This window comes from Pezoporus occidentalis, unplaced genomic scaffold (genome assembly GCF_034315485.1).
Source record: "Pezoporus occidentalis ecotype Australia unplaced genomic scaffold, CSIRO_AGI_Poc_V1 ctg35, whole genome shotgun sequence".
In the NCBI taxonomy this organism is placed as follows: domain Eukaryota; kingdom Metazoa; phylum Chordata; class Aves; order Psittaciformes; family Psittacidae; genus Pezoporus; species Pezoporus occidentalis.
The window spans coordinates 7,961,830-7,984,384 of record NW_026915483.1 but is presented as its reverse complement, the minus strand read 5'-3'; the positions used below and the strand labels follow the sequence as shown (position 1 = coordinate 7,984,384).

At 41.7% G+C, this 22,555-nt stretch overlaps 1 protein-coding gene across 1 annotated transcript in view; it reads left to right on the top strand.

Moving 5' to 3' along the window:
* Positions 1 to 22,555, top strand: part of SUMF1 (sulfatase modifying factor 1) — a 35,700-nt gene that overhangs the window by 12,692 nt on the left and 453 nt on the right. Inside the window, exons 4-8 of the mRNA XM_062630381.1 lie at positions 5,931 to 6,013; positions 8,177 to 8,299; positions 8,890 to 9,004; positions 9,897 to 10,010; positions 19,894 to 19,953. Of these exons, the coding sequence (XP_062486365.1) occupies positions 5,931 to 6,013; positions 8,177 to 8,299; positions 8,890 to 9,004; positions 9,897 to 10,010; positions 19,894 to 19,953 (495 nt within the window). The remainder of the gene's footprint in view (positions 1 to 5,930; positions 6,014 to 8,176; positions 8,300 to 8,889; positions 9,005 to 9,896; positions 10,011 to 19,893; positions 19,954 to 22,555) is intronic.

Sequence of the window (22,555 nt, the reverse complement as noted above, 5' to 3'; positions counted from 1 at the left end):
GAAGCTTCCAGAACTTGCACTTAATGAATCTTACCGGAGTATATTTGGTTATTTTTCTTGGAGGTTTGACATGGCTGTGAAGCATTACAGTGTTTGAATGAGATTCAGTGGCATTTCCTTATGCAAAGAGAAAAGGTTCTTTGTAAAAAGTGAAGTACTAGTTTCTAATTAAGTCTGAAATCTTTTCTCTGACTGATGACTTTAGAATATATTTATTCTATGAGGCTGCTGCCTTTAGTTTTTTGCAGTACTGCAATTTCAAACTACATTAAGATATTTGGACTTAAGGCAAATAGTATCAACATCAAACAAAATCCCTGATTGCTTTCATTTCTGAGCTAATGAGAGAAGCTAGAAACTTTAGAAAATAATAGTGAAAACAGTCTTCTGTAATTGGAGCTTTTGGGAAGCTGGGGCTTTTAATTGACATAATAAAGAGCATGGGACTTGCAGTAGCTTTGCAGAAGCTGGCAACATCAACTATTAGTAAAAAAATACTCAACTGTCTACTTGTAAGCTGTTTCAGTGTTCTTGGTTAGTGATGAAGTGGAGAATTTGACAATTGTGTTTCAGCTTAGTTTATGTACATAGTTACAGAAGGTTTGCTGTCTGCAGAGTGTCTTCAAATACAGATATGAATTATAGCTGCATGTGCAGATGATGTCTCCCTTAACACAGCTGCTACGATAACCTTGTTAGCTGGCTAGGAGAGATCTAGTCTTTGTCTTGAGCCTTGAAGCGGTACTGATTTCCACACTACATTGCAGTGTCCCCCTGACTCAGTTACAGCTGTTTCAACTGAAACACAAGCCTATTGCTATGGAGATGATGATTGGCACAGAAATAGGTCATGTTCGGGCATTTTTCAGTGCACTGGTCTAAAGGAGAAGCAGAGCTGCAGACAGGTGAAGGTGAATGGGGAGCATGCATCTCCTGGAGGGAGTTTCCTTGCATTTGGAAAAATCAAGTGGGACCACTACATGGCTCTGGCTTGTGTCAAACTGCCCCTTGTGGTGTGATGTTCTGAATCTGCAAAGCTGACTCAGAGTCTGGGGCTAAGCTTTGTCTCTGCCCTCTGCTGGTTTCCCTCTCTGACCTAGAGCAGGACTTCACAGACGTGATGACAGCAGCCAGCCAAAATCTGCACGGGAAAGTGTCAGCTCAAAGCTGGGCTGTGCTAGTGCAGCAGCTGCTGCTTCTGATGGTTGGGATGGCTGGATCACAATCCCAGGGCTGTACTGATCTGTTTGTATCCATAGTCTGCGTCTACAGGCAGGTGGAGGTTGATGTTGCCCCATTACTGGCAGAGTGGGCTCCCATGCTGCAGAGGGAAGGAGATGATGTCGTGACGCCTGGGAGCCACATGTGCAAGGTGGGAGAAAGATCTCTGCCCTGAATCTTAGCGAGGGAAGGACGTTCTTGAGGTTTGTTGGGAAGGCACAAAGCTACTTAAAAAATAGGTGTAAAATTACTTGTGAACAGGACTGCTGCTAATGTGATTTCATTGTGGTTTCTGAGGGGAACATGACAGCTGTTGCACAGTCGTCGTTTCTATTTCTTAAACTCCCTACCCTACTAAAAGTGTTCTCTTTTCTGTCTGCCTCTTCAGTAGTTCATTAATCATCTGCTGAGGGTTTAGGATATGGCTTAGGGGAGGAAAAATTGACAGAGATTGATGTGAATCTGCCTTACATGAATATAAAATAAAACCCCATCCAAAAATTACATTCTTTACTGAGTAACTGTTATTTCCCACGTGCTACCAGTGCTGGCAGTGAGTGTGCCCAGACCACTGCCTGTATTTCCCAGAGATAATGCATTGTAACTTCCCTGCTTCCAGCTGTTGTGCACATGCCTTTTGCAGCCAAGAGGATGCTTTTGCATGTACGGTGCTTAACACAACCGGATTCAAACAAGTGGCAACCTATTAAATCAGCTTCTGAAACTGAAGTGTGCGTATGTTTCTTTAAGAACCCACCAGAACCAGTTTTTTCCAGACTACTTTGCACTTGGAAAATCTCTTTTCAGACAGTTGATTCCTACATTGCTAAAGTTCTTACTCTGCGGTAACTTTTGCTTCTTCCAGATGTTCATCTTCACCAAGTGTATACAAGCCTTATTACAGTAAAATAGCATTATAATGATCTAGCACATAAAACCCCCCATGTTTAGTGCTATATATCTGGCTGACAGCATGAATTCCTCATCATCTTATAGGCCTAACTTACAGTTAAGATCTACAGCTTTGTTATTTCAAGTGACTTCCTGTATGCTAGAAATGGAATTGGAGCCAGGTTTAGCTGCTCAGTTGAGTTTATTTTGGTAGTTTTTCTAATACATAAATGTGATTTGAATTTGAAATTTGGACTTAAAGTGTTTTGGTTTTGTTTTTTTCCTAACATAGCCAATGCCATGTTAGGTGCAAGACTAATACAGATGTTTTCATGGCTATTGGCTGCGGTTTTGGATGTGTTTTTAAGGGTGTTTCGCTGTTGCTTTTGTAGTACTAGTAATGGTGTAATGCTGGCAATGAAAGCGACTTTCTTGATGTTCCCCCCTTTCATTTGTTCTAGGTATGTTTAGTAAAGAATTTTCTTCAAGATAATTTTGAAGTAGCTTAAAAATCTTGAAATCACAAGTTAATGGAGCAATTAAAGTTAGGATTTCCTAAACTACTTTGAAAAGAAAATTGAGTACTTAAAACTTTGAATTTTATGCAATCTGATAGTGGGAGTATAGGTTTTAGTGCTGCAAATTGCTTCATTTGAGCGGAAAACTTGTAGGTTGGAATTAACTGTTAGTGTATCTTCCCACTGTTATCATACAGCGTTCTCTTCTTCTTAAAGTGCTACAAGTCTGTGGTAAGCAGAACAGGGAGTCCTTAAAGTTTAATCCTGGAGCAGAGAGCTGGATAATCCAAATTTTCAGCTGGATCAGCCCAAAACAAGCATTGAGCTTCTCTGCCTCTGAATTGTGCTTTGCTCCCAGAGCTGCATTTCCTGTATATCGAGGCAGTTGTATAACATTATCAGGGCAGTTACGTTTAACCAGTTCTGTTTCAAGTGTGAGCCTATGCTGTGAAGAGTTAATCTAAATGAAGGAGATACTGTCCTCTAATTCAGTATCTCTTCAAGATCTACTCAGCAGCATGTGCTGCTATTTTTGCAATATGAATCTGTTGCCAGTCTGCAGAACACATGTTTTGGAGTGAAGCATGAGAACACTAGGCATTTTGAAAGTAACTAAGCTCATTAGCAGCAAGGGAGGGCTTTGCTGTATTAATTGTGATGTTGTAATATCCCTGTCTAATTAGTTCTACTACTAATTAGATTTAGAGCAATTAAAAGCTTTAAAGACTTATGAGAAGTTGCTTGAAAGGACTGAATTTCAGGTGGATGACTTTCTCTTTTGGAGGGAGCATCTTGGTGTCTGCTTGCTGCTGTCAGTGCCTGACTTAGATAAGTTTTCAATTAATTATTGAAGGCTGCACGTAGTCTGTCATTGTTATCCTTGTCCTAGTACTACATGTGTAACTGCTCTGAAGATCTGGGTGTTCTGCAAGGACTGGCAGCCGTTTGGTGTTCAGTTCAGCAGAGCCAAAAACAGAAGACATGCACACGTAGTGCTCTTATGCGGAGAGACTATATTTTTCTCAGTTTAAAATAAACCATTCTGATTGAAAGCATCTGCTTTTTCTTTTGCATAACAAAAGTGTTTTCCAAAATTAAAGTCTTCTGAAGTGTAAGTCTTTGCAGTCTCCTGCAGAGAATTTCTTTTTATCCAAAACCCAGTGGTTTAATTTACAAAAATGTGTTGTGCTTTGAAACTATTGGGATGAAATCTTACTTGGGATCTTTGAGATGCATGGAGAGCATTTAGCAGATGGTACCAAGGCTCTTTTATTTTTCCTTAAATAGCTGTAGTATTCTAACTTTTGATTTCTGTCCTATCTTGACTATAGATTAAAGGTTAAAGCTCAAAACAGACAAGGAATTGGTTAAATGAGACTAGTTTTAGACCTAATGACTGTAGTATCTGTTTAGCGGCTTGGTCATTCTGAAGCTTTAGTGCTATGAGAGTTGAGCAGAGTGTCTCTCTGCATGAAGAGTCCATCTTTGGGTTTGGATCCTAGGAGCAGAGCTGTAGTTTCTAGTAAGAAGATCAAATACTTCTCATGTTTTTTTGAGAAGGGTAGGGGCTCTGCTAGTTTATTCTCGTACTGAAACATTCAAATGAAGGATCTGATGTGTTTGGACCAGATTTTTTCTTAACAATTTATGTCATAGATAATTTTCTCTCTCATGCACATATAGTTACATATTAAATGCTATTCACTGCTGGAGGATGCAGCTTCCTCCCAGAAGTTGCTGTTAAATTTGTTTCACTGGAATGGTGCTCTGTCTCCTGAGTACCAGCTTTCAGTGACTTTTACTTTTGACTTCCCTGTGGAGGATTTGGTTAGTTACAGTATAACACTCTTGGCACAATTCCTACCTGTATATATAACACTTTACAAAGTTGGTTTAGCAGTGTGATGAAGAGAAATAAATATTCTATGATTCCTTTTGCCATTTCTTGAGTGGGGAAAGATGAGGGGCAGTAGAGTGGATAGAAGTTGCTGAAGGTTATTCTTTAGGTCCCTGTTAGAGGAGCATCTGGATCTTGTAAGTCTGGGGCTAAGCAGCTGGTAGGTTGTTGAACTCTTAAAACATTGGAGGCTTATTTACTTTGATTTTTGTCCATTATGGAAATCATCTCTGTAGCAGGAGTATTTTGGCAGCAAGCATTCAAGCTGCTGGAATAAAACCGCTATTGATGGTTAATATAAGTGTTCTTTTTAGCCTCAACTTTCTGAAAGGACCTGTTATCATTAAGATAAGTATTTCTAAGTGAATGTGAATCAGAATAGAATAGCTAAATGTGCTGCACACTGACCTTCTCAGCTTTGAAGTAAGCTGAATAGAAGCAATCCTGAATTAATATATTCCAGGAATAATTCCTTGGCATTGCAGAGCTGAATTTGAGACTTTGGGTTAGGGAGAAGTACTTGATGTCTGCATTGTTACTGAGTATTTTGTCTACTTAATGTTGCTCAGCAAACCAACTGGAAAGAAAAGGCAGTTTCACTTAACTTCTGTGGCTCTTCTGTCTCCACCTTCTGGAAGCTGATAGCAAATAGTTTAAAATCGGCTTACCATGTTAATGAACTGGAAAGCAAATGTGTTGCAAGATGTGTGCTTTGACTGTAGTTAAAGGACATCATCAGGGTTTTGTTTTAGTTATTCCAAAACACTGAGTCTACAGAGCAAATAATTGGGAAGAAAATTCTCTTTAAGCCCAAACTGTCTCTTTTTTCCATCATCTCTGCATAGCGTGTCAGACTGGAGACAGCCAGGAGGTTAGCCGGTTTCACTGTACCGTGGGCATACTGTTGTGAAAGGATGGAACTGTAACATTCCAGCTGACCTCTTCCAACCACCACCCTCTGAGTGTTCTTGGCACATGTTTTCAGAGGTCAAGAACTGAGAATTTCTGAGAGGACAGCGTGCTCCATCGCAGGTAGCAGCTGGAGGCTGGGCATTGAAAGATGATGAACTGTGCCTTTCATCAGACCTGCAAGTGAGAAAATTGGGAAGGAGACAGCCAGAGGGCAGCACTTGGGTAAAATATGCTCAGGATTTGGTCTTCCTCTCACTTGTTTTATGGGTGGTGTGTTTTTCCTATTGTTCCCTACCCTGTGGTGTTCCCTGGGAATGTGGATCAAATGAGCATCTTGTTTTATCAGAGATGATTTGGAACATAATAGGTCAGTTTGTGGCAGGCAGAGCCATGAGCTGTGGGTGCAAACTTTGTAGCCTGTCACATGGTGGTATTTCAGAATAGCCTTTAGGTGGGAATTGAAGTCTTTTCTTCCCTTTGTCCATTTTTAGGTTGCAGCTGCTCCTTGGTGGTTGCCTGTGAAGGGAGCCAACTGGAAGCACCCAGAAGGTCCTGACTCTAGTATCTCCAACAGGTAAGCTTGTAAGTGTCCATTCAGTTCTCATACACACTGCTTGTAAATATACCTGTAAACTTACTCCAGGAATGGAGGTGCAAGAAAGGGGTTTTAAGTAGTTGCCCCTTTGCTGTTGCCTTTGTGACTGTTTTCCTGTGTTCTAGTGTGTTGCATGTGATAGTCAGAGGTCATATAGTCCATGATGTAGTAGTATTTCAAGAAGTCCACGCTTTCCACCTAAGGGAAAAGAGACCATGCTGAAATGTGCTTCAGTGCGTTTTCTATTCATGTTTCTATAGCAGCAGTGAAGCAGAGTGCATCTTCAGAGGGTCAGGAACTTTAGAGAGTTCAGTGTAGATCTGGTTTTGGAGAGGAAAACTAAATACTAGCTGCATGCATACTCTAGGAGTCCATGTAGTGTGGCCTCCATCTGGGATTTGGAGGCCTCTCTCTGGCAGCAGAAGACTGGAAAGCTTTGTGCTTTTTATTGTATGCTTTGTGGGGTGATTATTGTGGGAAATCAGTTGTGTCTTTATCTAGAAGTCATAAATAGTTTGTAAAACTGTACTTAATAGCCTATAGTTAGTGCCATGCTTTGCTAGCATGAACCCTGTGACTTGCTGACCCATGTCTTTATGCAGTCTCTTTCCATTTGAAAGTGGAATGGATTCTATGACTAGCAAATCAAGAGGTTTCATTATTCTTAGGTGATTTGTATGGATACTGCAGAACTAGCCCTGGGTTGCACATGTCAAAGGCTGCTGTTCCATTGACTGTGTTACTCTGTGCTTATCCGGATGTGACTGTCTTCATCTGGGACCTCTTACATTGCAGCTCTTGCTCTCATTAGGCAGGTGTCAGTGAGGTTGGCAGTAGCTGCCTTAATCAACTAGATAAAGTTCCAAAACTGTTTGAAATGAAGTCAGACTCTAGCCTAGATCTAGTAGATGGCGGCATGTTTTTGAGTCCTCTAAGGACAGGGCTATGTTAGTGTAACTTCTCTGATGGCTAAACTGCTTAGTAATGAGTCCGTTGTCTGTTCTCCAAGGGCAATGAAAGAATTATCTGAGGCAAAAATAGAGATAATATCAGGAGGCACTGTTAGGGGGAGACAGAAATTCAGGTCACAGTCAGCAGATAGGAGCTGGAAACCTGCCATGTAAATCTGGTCTCATATGGTGCAAACCTAGCCTAGTACAACTGCTAGTGAGCTTGCCATGTGAAAGTAACGTAAAAGACCAATGCTGGCTTGTTAAACAAGTTAATGCAAAGTCCTCTATGTCTGTCTTTGGACCTGCACCTTCAGCTTTTGAAGTATCTTGGTCTATTACAGGCTTGGATCCTTGTGACAAGAATGACTTGGCATTTTTTCTGTCTTTTTCTGGAGAAAGAGATCAGGATTGTAAGGGCAATCCTGGATCCAAACCAAAGGAAAGATGGGAGCTTTTGTGTAAGCTGTGCACTACTTGAAACACCCAAAGATTAATACTTTCTTGGTAAATTTCTTCAGTTCACTCTTTCCTGGATTGGGTGCTGCAAAAGGTGGTGTAGCTGAGAGTAAGGACTCTTTCTCATCTCACTTCTCCCTTAAAAGCCCCACAACTGACAGCAAAGAGATGAGCACACAGGGAAATGAAGAGCATTCACCATTACATTGCAATGTAAATTTCCTTATTGAGAATCCTGGCTTCTTGTTAAGGTATTGTTAAATTAGCCTGGCAAGGAGTAGCAATGATGCAGGCTTGTGCTGTCTTCCTTTGAGGCTCTGAGCACCTATGTTTCCACAAAAGCCAGTGTATCGATAGCTCTTTGCTGACTCCTGGGTGCAGCAGGTTTCTGAGGTGAGACCATGAGAAAGCACAAGCTGCAAAAGTCAACTGTAGAGAGCTGCATGTAAAAGCATGATGAGACAAACAGAAGTTAATTTCTTTCTCTTCCTTGTTTTTCTCTGATGGCTGCATTTCCCTTCCAACATCTTGATGTCTTCCTTTAAATAGCTTTTCTGTAAAAGTAATTAATACCTTTCCAGTTGTGACTGAACTGTGAACTTCCTCACTGGACTGACAGGCTCACAGTCCTTTGTAGCCATCTCTTAACCAGTTTCAGAAGGTGTTTGTGCTGTATAGCTGTGAGATTGCCTATTTCTACTGATGATCTTGTCCTGTTTGTTTTGCTCCCTAGAATGGATCATCCAGTTCTTCATGTTTCCTGGAATGATGCTGTGGCATTCTGCACATGGGCAGGGAAGCGGTTACCAACTGAGGCTGAATGGGAATACAGCTGTCGAGGAGGCCTGGAAAATAGGTACCTCTCACCAATGTGTCCCTGATAAATGTTTAAAACTGGTATTTACTAGATAAGGAAGAGTTGTGTGGGTTCTTATTACCCTCAATGTCTTTTTCTTGTGTGGTATGCACAGCTGTGGTACATATAACAGACTTGCCCTGAACAGATTACTTTTGGCAAGTGAGTTTCCCTAAATACCTAAGTGATAGATTGTAATCTGAACTCAATAACAGGAGGAGAATGCAGACAGCCCAAGAGAGCAGGCATGTGACAGAAGGCCAAAGACACAGGACTGTTGCTGTTGCAGGACATGAAAGGTGCCACGGCCAAATGAGTTGCAAAGAGCTAAAGAAGTAAATAACAACATCACTGCACAGCAGCTTTAGGGCCACAGGAGCCCCCTTTTACCTGACTATGGGTTGGGGGACAGGAAGACGAGGTGAATAACAGTTTTATGTCTTCTCCATCCTGTGTCCTGGGCTGCATACTGCACAGGGCAGCACTGCCTTTCCCTTCTTTGTGTATGAATTGTCATTGTAGAACCCTTTTTATATCTTTTAAAGACAAAAGAGTGTGTGACAACTCTTCTGTTGTATGTCTTTTGATAGGCTTTTCCCATGGGGCAACAAGCTTCAGCCCAAGGGTCAACATTATGCCAATATCTGGCAGGGAACTTTCCCAACTAATAACACTGCAGAAGATGGATACAAAGGAACTGCTCCTGTAAGTGTGTCTCAGTGAATTAATCACATGGAAATGAACTTAGTCTTCCTAAAATTAAGGTCTGTGTTCAGCACTACGAGCTATGGCTGGCTGTGCTCTTTCACCAGTGTATTTCACTGTAGGCTTGAGTATTATCAAGGGACACTTTTTAAAAACTAATTGAAAGTAAAGATTACTTTCATTTTAACTTTTAGCTCCTCTCAAACTGACCTCTTTTCTCTTTTTCCAGACAGTTTATAGTCAGAAACAAATACTTTTCTGTTTGCACTTTTGGCTTGGCAAGTCTTTGAACCTTCTTTTTTTTGGGTAGTTGCTCCCAAGGCACAAAAACTCATCAACAGTTTAAAAGAAATTAAACTTCCTATTTTGGAAAGTTTGAGTCTGGTATGGCAAACAATGGAATGGGATTTTAAAAGCAATCAAGAATGTGAATGAAGTATTAAATGGTAGTTAAAGCAAGTCCAAAATCTTCATCAGTAGAGAAGTCTGCATACGCATGAGGTGACAGCTACCCTTGCTTTTTGTTTGTGGGAAGTTGTAAACATGAGCATGGAGGTCAGATCAGTAAAGCTATGTTCAGGTCTGTGTCAGCTGGTCAAACAGTGCCTCTTTATTTAGAGGCAATGAGAAGCTGCTGTGTGCCATAGTGGAAATGTGATGCTGAGAACATAGAGGGTGATAATGATTCATTCTTTCTTTCTGTTTTATTTAAATGAATTTTGTAAAAATGTTACAGTTCTGCACTACTGATTTGGTGTCTGCTTTTGAGCTATGAAGGCAGAAGCTCCTATTAAAGGCAAATGCACCTTCAGCAGACTGGTGATCAGGGTTAAAAACAGTATTTCATATTGAGTGGTTACAGAACTGCCACCATGTTCCCTGTCTCATGTAGGTCACTGCATTTCCTCCCAATGGATATGGCTTGTACAACATTGTAGGGAATGCCTGGGAATGGACGTCTGACTGGTGGGCTGTTCGTCATTCAACAGATGAGGTTCACAACCCTGTAAGTGTTTTACTGGCATCACATGAAATACAGAATTCCCTCTTGCTGCTCTGACCCGATTGCTGTTGAAAACCTACTACTCTTTGCTCCTCTCTGCTCCTGCAGTGGGATGGGCTGTGTTCTAGTGAGTTAGGAAGTACCACACCACAAGCCATCAACACTGGAACTGTAGTGCTATAGTGCAATTTTGTTTACTTTGTGTTGGACAGGACAGGCATCCAGAGCTGGTCAGCAGTTGCGTACTTCCAGACTGCCATCATATTACATAGATCAGGAATTTGCCAATGCAGTGGAATTACTTCCCCCCAGAAAAGGGAGTTTCTCTGTTTATGTTGCTACAAGCTGTATTACTTCCCCCTCATCTCTCTCCCAAACACTTGACAAACCATTATGTATTATGTTTATGGTTTCTACTAGCTCCTTTAAAACTCAACATGTCATAAAGCTGAAGTTCAGGGGAAAAGTAGCTTCCCAGGCTTTGAGAGGTTAATCTTTAGTTTTCTCTGTGGCAGGCAAAGAAAGAGGTCCTGCAGGGTAAGCCTTGTGTATGGGGCTTTTCATGCAGTATCTCTCAGCAAATTCAAGTTCTAGCTTTACATCTCCTTCTCTCTCATTTATACAGGATAATTAAATCTGAGAAGTGCACTGCTCTGCTTTCACCGAGCTTGTTTTCCTCAGGCACAGTTATCTGCAGTGAGAAAGCCAGTTAAACCTCATGGGGCAGCAGCTCTCTGCTGCAGGATTTGTGTATCCCTGTGCTGTGGTCTTTCATGATCTGTGTAGCCTTTCTTTGCTGTGCTGCACATAGCTGGAGGCCTTTGTGGGATGTCAGGTATTGGAAGTAGCTTGAGGAACTTGCTAAACCTTTGCTGTTTTGTACCTTGCAGAGTCTGACATTCTGCTGTTCTTCCCAGAGGATGTGTCTAGCAAGGGAAGTCAGACTCCCCTTGGGGTCTAGATTGTTCTAGACCTGTACCAGCAGTTCCCTCCATTGATGGAGCATCTGGAGACCTCCTAACCTATACCAACCACACTGACCAATTTTAAGTTGGCTGTATCCCAGTAAGAAGCCACAGGTTTTTCTAATGGCTTCAGCTGTGTGTCAGACAGTGCACTACCTCATTGTCCTGAGTAACTGAAGTGCTTGGGACTGTAGCTTTTTTATTGTTTGATTTTAAAATAGGATGGAATATTCTCCAACTTCTGTTGTTAGGCGGTCTGAGTGGTCTAGCAATGGCTGAAGAACCTTCTTTTCCTTTGGGACCTTGGCTGTGTTCTGTCTCCATTTGCTACCTTTTCCACACATTGCACAATAGATATGATGTGATTTGAGTATTTCACAGCAGTCAGAATCCTTGGCCAGTTTCTGTGATTCTGCAATAATGGAAAGCTGTATTGCAGGAATTGTCTCATGAATGTATAACCCCTCCTATCTTTTCCCAGCATTGACTCACTGCTTGTGTACATACACAGCTGAAATTTAGACAGAACTTACATTCAGCATTCAAACTAATTCTTCAGGGTTTTTTCCCTGTTTGCATACTGATTGATTAGGAGAGAAGCATCAGCTGACTTGCAGCTCTGTTTTCATTCTGGTGGGGTTTTTATATGCAGTTAAGGATAATTTTTTTCTGTACCTTTTGAGTTGAAACAAGGGCATCTTAAGAGCAACATTTCTAAAGATAAAGTCATGAGTAGCTACCAGAACATAAATTTAAGTGGAAATGAAGAACAATAAAACTAGCAAACTTTGTACATCAGGGTAGACTATTGGCTTGATTGGAGCCTTGTAAGTTGGGTATGAGGAGGAGAGTGGGCAATGCTGAGCTCCCCATTCCAGACAATGTGGTCACCGTGGTTTGTACCAGGGAAGCTCCTGCTTTACCCCCCTTGCTACTGAAGCTTCACTTCAGTGCCTGGAGCCAAAGCACTGCTGTGCTGTGTAGCTGGAGAGGAAGAGAAAGATCCTGTGCCCATCCACACCCTTGCAGAGACAAAGAGCATCAGAGGACTGGGAGGGAACACTCTTCTGGTTGTTGGCACCATATTGCAGCTGTCCCTGTTCTTGTTCATCTGTTTTGCAGTCTGACAGCTACTTCAGTCAGATCTGGCTGCTTGTTTGTACTGTGACCTCTCAGGGCAGGGAAAATGCACAGCTCTGCACAAGTCTTATTCCCTAGCAAGAAGTGACAATGTTGGGAAACAAAACTAAATGTAACTAGGCCAAGTATGGAGAATAAAACCACTTCTGATTCTGTGAACTTGAAGGTCACAGATCTGGGTCCTGTTGCATCTAGCTAATGTTCTAGTTTTTGTTTGGTTTTGTCCATGAGGTACCATAATGTAATGTGCATTACTTATTTAAACAGACAGATCTTAAAGGCTCTACATCATAAATGGCAAAGTTTTAAGGTGTTTTTTTTTCATGCAAGATGGCTGGATTTTGTACGTGAAAGGCATGAAATGACTAATTTACATGGAATTTGTGTTCAATACAGAAAGAACCTCCAGGAGTCTTCATCCAGACTGTAGCTTTCAGCTAATCCATTTCCTGCCATTGGTGATAGTAAAATCCATCTTATTTTGTTTTAAAAAGAAAATAGATTTCTCTGCCTGTATCAGCCTTTACAACTTTTGCAAGTCACACAAAATCCAGCTAACTGGAATTGTGCATCTTGCTGAAGCACACATACTGTAGTATGATGCTCGGAGGGGGATAAAAATGGTAAATTGTTTGTGTTGAAAGAGACCTTAAAGCTCATGCAGTTCCAACCCCCTCCTGCAGGCAGGGACACCTTCTACTAGACCAGGTTGCTCCAAGCCCCTGTGTCCAGCCTGGCCTTGAACACTCCCAGGGATGGAGCAGCCACAGCTTCCTCAGGCAGCCTGTTCTGATGCCTCACCACTCTCACAGTAAGGAGTACTGCAGTGGTACACCTTCATTAGAGTGACTTATTTGAATGAGACACTTCTGTGTTCACGATTTCCATGCAGCAGTGCTTGGGTGCTGAATTCAGGTAATGGTGTGAATTTTGCTTGCTTTTAAGGGGCTATGAGTTTCCTGAGGTTTTTAAACCGCACAGTTTGCAGGCACTTCAGAAAGTATTTAAAAATTAGGTGTTAACAATGATGCTTTTAAGTTTTGGGTTTTTTTTTCAGATGGAAACTAATTGTCAGAATCTAGCGAGGCAGAGCACTTCAAAGTGAATTCCAAAGGGTTTTTCTGATTAAATGGGTAAGGAAACCGAATCTCCTAATGTGAAAAGGTGTCCCAAAATAGCCAGGCTGCAGTATCTTCTGAGACATTAAAAATGATTAGCACCACATCTATCAGAGCCAATCTCTTCAGTCTCTCTAGAGTACAAGTCAGTGTAAGCTATATATAGGATGTGTTCTTTTTGTCTACAAGACGAGGAATTCTTCTAGAGGGTCAGAGCTTAGTGAAAGTTTTTTAACATATTTAGCATAATGCCTGTGCTGGCAAGGTTTGAGGCACGCTGTGGGTTGGGTACAAGGAATGGATGGGAGCTTGTATTTGATCATTTTGCTTTCACAAATAATTACCAAAAGCAAAAATAAACTGTGACACCTGAAAGTGCTTTGTAAGGTGTTCACTACTTTGTAAGGTGTCGGATTTAAATTGCATTCTAACAATGAAACAGTGTTCTTCCTCTTCTTTGCCTGGTGCAGGACCTCTGCTTGTAAGGGTTGATGCCAAAGAAACGAAAGATTTCTGTGCAGCTCAGGAAGTATGTGGAGTGCAGAGCTTGGTACTGTGTGCTTGCAGTTACAAGCTCTAAGGTGTCAGGAACATGGGACACTGTCAGCAATAGCGAGGTTTAGAAATGCAGCCAGAACTTCCAAGTTAGTGGCATTGAGAGGCGTTATAACTTTAAGAGGATAGCGTCGGTAGAACTGGAGACTTGCTTGTACAGACCTTTCTATAAAAGTCTCTTCAGCTGTTGCAATCCAGACACTTATTTGTATAGTAGCAATGGCTTGTTCAAAGCATAAGGAGCAAGTGGTTTGTGTTCTGAATTTGAATTCCACTTCTTGTCAGATTTGTGCAGTGAGATGCAAGTGTCCCTGTTCATTTTTGACTTGAGCAACGAGTCTCCCCATTTTAGGAGCACGCAGGATCAGTGGAGGTTACTGTACTGTACTGAGGGACTGTTTGTGAAAGCAAATAAACAGTATTGTATTTGGTGGGGTTTTTGGGAACAACTTGTGTATGATAAGTAATATCATCTGCAACATGGTGAATGGCCCCTTGATTTCATGTGAGATCTTTTTACTCTCTCAGGAAAAAAATGGGAAGCATCTAAGCCAGTGACATTGACTTAGTGCAGCAGGATGCTGCAGTTGAAATCTCATACCAGGAATCCAGAACAGAAAGAACAGGAACCAGAATAAGCCCAACCTAAAATAGCTGTCTGTGGGAAACTTTTTTACACTTGGATATAACTTCTGAATTTTCTGCATTTCAAGAGGAATAGCGTCTCTCACTTGTGACCTGCTCTTCCATTCCTCTCGCCTCACAGCATAGTTCTTGTCTATATTCTCTCTTCACTGACTGCTTTCTAAGCAGAACCTTGTGCGTTGAGATTTAGGGTGCCAGACTATACCTGCAGTGGCTGTTCTCCAGCACCCATGCATTTTGGGGCTCCTTTCTGAAGGGGTTCTTCATGTGGGTGACTGCTGGGAGATCAAGGAGCTAGCAATCTTCTTGCTGCCCTTGGGAATTATTTTGCTTTCATTTGAAGGCATCTTGGAGTTGCACTGAATGGGGCTACATAGCAGTACGAAGACAGTCTTGCAGCATGTCTTAATCATGTATGTGAAGCGGTTTTTACGTGTTCAGACTCGGGTTGGAGGGAATGATAAAATCCACTTGAGAAAACGTAAAACTGATACTTCAGCTCCTCCAGTAGTGGCAGTGGGTGAGCAGCCAGAGCACTGCTGCTGTCAGGAGGACGCGCTTCTGCTCTGATGTATGTCATGAGTGGAAAAAAAACCACAGTTTAAGACAAACTCACCAAAACGTTTCTTTGGTGCATCTTGCATCTGCTCTGTGGTGCACCAGGGCTGGGAAGCACGAGGGTTGGTTGTTGTTTGGTTCTGTTTCTGAATGTAAATGATCATTTGGCAGCCAGTAGTCAAGTGTGTGTGAGATCAATCAAGCCACAATCCCTTTATGGGGCCATTTTAATCGTGGTGACTTCTGGCTCAGATTTTCTTTGTATACAGTGCATAGGTTCTTCTGACCAGCAGTTCTCTGTTTGAAAACTGATTTAGCTCAGAACAGGGTCGCTATGTAGCTGACTGTGCATAGGAAATGATGATGCAACTTCAGAAAGCATTTATGTAATGATGTAATGAAAGAAATACAACTGTTTTTTCACTTAATAAAAATAAAGCTTCTAAGATGTATTTGGATAAGAAGCTTTCGTAACTAAATGCACAAGCACTCTTAATTATGCAATCAGACTATCATATGTCTGTTACAACATTATGTTGCAAATATACAGTAAATGCTGTACTTTAAGCGTGGGATCAAAGTCTGGGATGGCCCTGGCTCTTTACATACAGACAGCGAATGGCCTTCTGCTTCAGTAGCAGATGGTGCACTTCTCCAGATAATGGCATAAAACAATATTGTTGGATGGAATAACATTGTTTTAATCAAATGTGACCTTAATTGCCACACTCTGATTAGTATTTGTTATGGGTAAGCACAATCAAAGCAGGCCTCCCTTATCTAGAAGGAAGATAGAAGCATGAGCAAATACTAACATTGCAGGCTTTCTCTTCTTCAGTTATTAGAAATACGTGATATTAAGCTGTAACATTTTCTGGCCAAAGCTAATGATGTTTCTACACTCTTACCAAGTGTGTTAGAAGAATGCATTATTCTGGAAAAGCTGTTGAGTGGGGGAGATACTGGTTTTTTTTGGGATACCATACCTGAAGCCTTTTGAAGACAAAGCAGGGTCATTTCTGGGGGGTTGGTTGTGATTTTCTTCAGTACTCTTTAAGCAGCAGGAACTCTGACAGGAATGAGTTTGCATTTTTGTCTGTAGATGTAAGGGCTGCTCACTTTCTTTGTAAACCAAGAGAAAGTTTAAGCAAGCAATGTAGGTAGGAGACAGACCATCCAGAGAAGAGGACTCTGGTCAGGAGGGATGTATGAAGCTCTTGTATACAGCATCAGAAGCAGCGTGTCGCTGGTAAGGGTAGATCTTAACACCTTTCAAGAAACTGAAATCTCTTATTCCAGTTTGTCTGTAGGGACTTAGCTTCTTCCTTTATCTCAGTCTGGACCTGGGAACGGAGCCTTATTTTGGATAAGAGATGGTTCATGCTACAGGTAGACCAAAGAGCTACAGCACCCTTCTACCTACCTGCCAAAATCACTCAACTTCATGTGCTAAGAGAATAGTCCAGGTGGCTTCTTCCTGCATGTGACATGTATGAGGCCTCTATAGTAAGGCAGGGGTGGAGAAAAGAAGAAAATTGAGACATTGGGCAGTACAGGGGCAGGGCAGCTGCTGGTCCTGAGCTTTACCACAGTGGCTGAGCTGTGAACTCACTGGGAGCTGTAGTACAGGGCTCTGAAGTAAAGTACTACAAGTACAGCCCATGGCTGCTGGGGTGCTGGCAGGTGCTCTTGAGGACTATGAGGTCTTTGGTCGCAGCACTAAGTAGGGGTTGTACACGGGATGCAAAAGCAAACCATTAGAGAGGAAATGCAATTCTCAATTCCAACACAACATTCCTCAGGTGGGCAGAGCTGTGATACAGAGGTACAAAGCACTGTCAGTGGTGATGGGGGATGCTCATAAGTGTGGAATAAGAATGTCTTATTCACTTAATTCTGGTTGCTTTCAGGTCAGCTCATGGCTTTGCTGGGGACCTGCTGGATATGGTACCTTTTATGGCGAAGCTGAGATACATATTGAATGAAAGAATAATCACTGTCTGCTATGTTCAACATTATGGTTCTAATTTTAACTCTACAGTAGCCTTCAAATGAGAAAGTTTTTGTCAGCTGCATTTTTAACACTAGGAAGGAGAACTGAATACACTGTTCCCGGACTTTGAGGAGCTGTGGTTCTTTTCTGAGCTCCCTTAAATTGAGTGCAATCATGAGCTGAGAAGGGTATCAGTCTAGCTGGTCTCTTGCATAGTTACTTGTGCATCTGACTTTGCATATGAAAGTAGCTGGATCCATCTGTGGTGAAATCTGGTTATCCCAAATTCTTTGTATCTTTTCCTTTGCTAAGCTGCAAGGCAAGACAGGGAAACAACAACCGCAAGCCAGTTGTCAGACAGGCAGGGATGGTTTCTCCAGCTACTGTCTAGTGATTTACTGCTTTTCGGAGAACTTTGCCAGTTGTTTTACGGTAAACTTTGCTTCAGAGATTTTAAAGAATTATCTATCAAAGAGGATAATGTTCTGTAACAGAATAGATTCTTGGAGAATTCTAGATCAGATTTTTGCAGGTTGTAAAGTGTTTAAGTGCTGTAATCTTGCTTCAGAGCCTGGGGGGTATGTATATGTGTGTCACTTTAACTTGGGTTTTGTTACCAAATAACCATTGATGCTCAGTTTTTGCCTGGTAGAAGATTTGTAATTAATAAATTCGTAACTAATAAAAAGAGCTTATACAATTACCATGGTCTTTAGTTGACATGCTGCTTCAGTATATCCCCTTATAATTGCTGAAACATACAATAATCTTATGGCTGGACAATAAAACTCCTAATCCCAAATTAGCATGCTCCTCTTCATTTAGAAAAGCTACTTTGGAGCTGATAGCAAGGATTGCTGCTCAGTATTTGCATTATGGCTTTTAATGGGAAATCCTGCTCAAACAGCTCCATTGTTCTGTTCTGTCTTGTTCTCATGTAACTTTTTTTAGGTCAGTTTTCTTCTGGCTGGCTCTACGCTGGCTTCCTTTAAAATGAGATTAACAAGTGGTTAGAGCTGATTGTGCTTGCTACTGCCTTATCTTAGAGTGGGGATCTCTGCATCTACATGCAGGTTTTGTGATGACAGCTTCCAGAGGCCTTAGGAAAGGAGTGAGCCTGTCTCATGGAGAAGCATCCTGGTTTAGAAACAAGCAAACACTGCCTCTGGGTGTGGTTTTCCCTAAGTATCTGTAGGCAATTAAGTGCAGTAGTAGGTCAAATAAACATGAAGGTGCTGCAGTGCCACTATAGTAAGCTTTTTATGTGTAGAATCACAAAGCAAACTTAGTGGATGCTGTCGGTAGCTTCTGTAGTACCAGTGTCAACTTTCAGGGCTTTCTTACAGTCCTCATGACTTGTGTATTGATATTTCATATCATTTACATACTTTGTAGCAATGAACTCTTTTTCCTAGCTGCTAAAACTGGGCTGGATGCCTTTCTTGTAACCTGTATTTATGGATACAGGAAGAGGTGAACACCACATCTCGTTTTTTCTTCCTGTATTCCACAAATTCTTCTGATAAGGTTTTATCTAGGAGTACAGACTGGATTTATACACCCTGCCAACCACTGAAGTAACCACAGCTTGTACCCTAAGTGAGAAATTATTGGAGGCTTGGACATGATAAAAAAACGTTTTAGTTGTGCACTGGTGTAACATGTACAGAAATAGAAATGCATGCAAATGGGGTGTCTTACAACTGTGAGAAGATTCTTAATGGCAGCACTAACTTCTAGGCTGAGCTTACCAGTTAACTAATAAAACACAATTTATTTCCTTGGTCTTGTTTGTCACTTCCAGAAGACACGTGTTCTTGTGGCTCCTTCCTAAAAGCAGTTTCCCAATGTACGTGGAGTGCAGCAAGCATGGAAGCATGTTTGGTATCAACAATGGAAACACCAAGTACAGCAGTAGTTTCTAAGCATTAGAGAGACGTGCTGGTGACATTCACACCTAAAAGGAATGAAGTGGGAGAATTGTTCACCTGCGTAATAAATACACATCAAAGCTAGCAAAAGAGTGTGTATCAAGGAAGCCCAGCTATCTCCTTGAACTATTAGGCCATCCTTTGGAATTGGAATTGAAAAAGAAGAGTGAAATAACCTTGTTAAATCAATTTGAGGGCCAATTTCATAAGCACTTCAAACAAATCACATATATTACACTGCAAATGTATGTGCAATTATGGAAATGTTGCTTATAACTGCAGTGCTTTCTGCAGGCCTTTTTAGCTGTCATGATCCCACGTAATAACAAATATAGTTGCTAATGACTGAGAGATGATACAGAATGTCTTGCACAGTCACTAACTGGTGCTTCAGACTGGAGTTTGGACCCCCACGAGAATAAGCACCACATGTTGGGTGTTGCAGCCCCTCATTGCAATGTGCCACCAGGTAGCGTAGCTGCATTTGGAAAAGTGGAAGTTCCCCGTGTTCCTTTTGGAGTCCTAAGGGTGTCTGTGGCTTTGTTTTATAGCAGTGGAACTGATGAGAATCATGGATTGCACTACAAGTGCAGGCCAGCCTGTGAAAACTTCCTTATCTCTCTTTAGGAAAAGCCTGATAGTAGAAGAGCCACTTATGTTCAGATCAGTGCTCTCTCACGCTTGCCACTGTGTTTTTTGCAGCACATTGCCAGGTGCTCTACAGAAACAAGGCACTCCGGGCCAGTGGGCATCAACTCAAATGTGAAATCCATGCAGCAGTGGGAGGGAGCACAGTCACTGTCTGCAAGTCTTCTACAGCATCATTATTTCAAGCTTTCTGGTTCAGACAGACAGAGCTGACATTTACTTACCTTGAGTATTGATGGCTGCTCCTCCTTATTGTTACGGCTTTTTACCCCTTAACTTGTAATTAGCAGTTGTTTCTCCCTGAATACTTAACCAGTGTCCTCTCCTCCACAGAAAGGGCCCTCATCAGGGACAGACAGAGTGAAGAAGGGTGGATCCTATATGTGCCATAAGGTAATGTGGAAAGGCCTGTGGTATTTTCATGTTGACCTTTCTTCTAGAAGGACTTGACAATAAAGTGATCTTCTGACAGTTTCCCAACAGCTTGTTGAGAGGTTCCATGCAATTTAAGGAAGAGCAATACCTAATGTTCCTAAGGACTTCTTTTTTTGTTAGCTTGGAATTAAACAAGCTGCTTTACTGAGCATGAGGCTTTTTTAGATTTAGAAGTTGGAATTTATATGTGCTTCTAGTGCTTGTTTCATTATAGTGCTTGAGTGATACTTGTAAGAATAGAAAGTATGGATGTGACTTTTTGGGAATGATTCAGGATATCAGGTTTTCAGAAGGGAGATGAATGTTTCAGCTTAGTCAATAGCACCCTTGAAATGGTTTCTGAAAGGTTTGGATACCACCACAGTGCAATGGCTGTTCCTGACATAACTCAGGTTTTAAACTGTGTTCACACAGTGCTGGAAGAAATGGTCTTTGTGCATCTCCTTTTTCATTAAAGCTGTCCTGCTCTTCTTCCCTTTCAAAGCCTGCAGCTGGCAAATCCTCCTCATAATTAGATTACATTTTCTACACCGAGATCCCATTTTCTACACTGATTTCCTCCTTAGGTGAAATCAATGTCAGATGTTAATTAGCAGTTTTGATTAAATTAACACTGGAATAGACTCTTCAGTGATGAATAATGTGACCCATTTTAAAGGGTTGGGAAGATTCTGGTCTGTCCTAGTCTTTTTTTTTTCGAGGTGATAAAACTAGGCTGTGTATCATGACAGAACCCCCACTGAATACTATTAGTACAAGGGCTCTTTATTAGGTGTCTAAAAATCTGTTCCCACTAAGCTATCTTGCTATTGCTCCTTTACCTCTCAGAGCTGACAAAGGCTGAAGTCGCACTTACATGTATGCTTAGTAGCTACTTTTATGGTCAAAATAGTTCAGCCTGTGAATCCTATGGTGTCCTGTTGAGGGTTAGGGTAGACTTCTGCAGTGTGAGATAGCAGCATGCACTGTGCTCGTTCAGGAAAAAGCTGCTCTCTGGCTCTGGACCCATATGAAAGACCTTGTGAGGAACTGCTGGTGAATCTCCTTAGATGGAGATACTGTTAACTCATGGAGATAAGCATCAGTGATGGCATTCCCTTGATGACAGAGCTGCTTCCAGTGTCATCATCCTTGTGGTTGTATGAATTGATCTGTTTGGTAGCTGTGCCCAAACTCCTGAAGGGATCTGGGATAAAGGAGAAAAACTACCTTCTTCTCCCTGTTCTCCTCTGCTCCTCCACACCTCCCCAAAAAGGGAGGGGAAAACCATGTTTGCTTTTTAACTCAAGCCGTGCCAGAACTCTGCAGCTGAACCGGCCTTTATGGAGGTGGTGGGGTTTTCTGTCAGAGGCCAGGAACCTGCAGGAGTATAGGAACAAAACCCCTGAGCCAGGTCTTTTGAAGTAATGTCAAATGGGGCAGAGCTTGGATTAGACTGGAGTTGCTACATAAACACAGAGTCTGTACTGCCCCAGCACTTCATAGTGAAATTACCAGTGTGCCTGTCCTTCCAGGGCATGATAACTGTTTCTGGGAGCTCAGTCTGACTTAAAGCAGCAAACATCTTAAATGGGTTAGTTCTGCAGTTTGGAAACCACCATTCCCAGTGCTGGACAGTTGAGGATCTGCAGGACTGTGACTAGCACGTTTTTCTTTTTTCAAGGAATGTAACTATATTCACGTGCCCTGAGACATGGCCAAATCTGTACAGCCAGGGGACATACAAAACACGTTACACACCAGTGTCTGTACTGGTCTGTAAAGATGTCTGACCTTGTCCTTTTTAGATTCATTTGGCTAGCAGCCTTTCTTAAAATAACTGGTACAAAGCACCCTGCAGCAGTCCTTTTCTGAATCTTGAGACATTTTTGGTCTAAACTGGTCTGTCACAGAAGTATCAACTCCTACAAGCACAAGACAAGCAACCGTGGGAATGAAAGCAGAGAGGCATTTCCTAGTGACACGCACCAGTAGGATCAAATGCTGCGTGTGATGGGTGTGAGGGCAAGTCCTGTGCATAATCTTGTGCTCTCTTGTCACTTCAAGAAATAAAAGAGCAGTGGTGGTTCCTCCTTTCATTTCCTGCGAGGTGGCTGCTGTGTGATTGCAGCCCATTCAGGAAGAGAACAGTGCTCAAAGGTATCTACTAGGAATATCTGAAATGCAATTGAATCATTTTATCAGTGCCTTAATTTTAAATGTAAATGTTTTTATAGTCAGCAGTCCAGATTCCTATCTCAGTTATAAATATCCCTAGATTATTAGTCACAGATATATTGGAGTTTGCCTCCAGTTATCCCATTATTGTTGCATCTTTCACCAAGATGTTTTTTGACACATGCCAGTACCTGTCCATTTCCAGTTATTCCTTAGGATGCTGATACACAGATCAGGGCACAGAGATATGCTCTCCTCTGAGAAGAAGCAGAATGGTTGTTCTATCCATTTCCCACAGCAAGATTATTATTAGTTGACATGTTATCAGTTGCTTTGCCATTCAGACTACCTCTTCTGTCAGCTGCAGCTGGCCTCTGTATGTGGTGGGATTCCCCTTATTTCT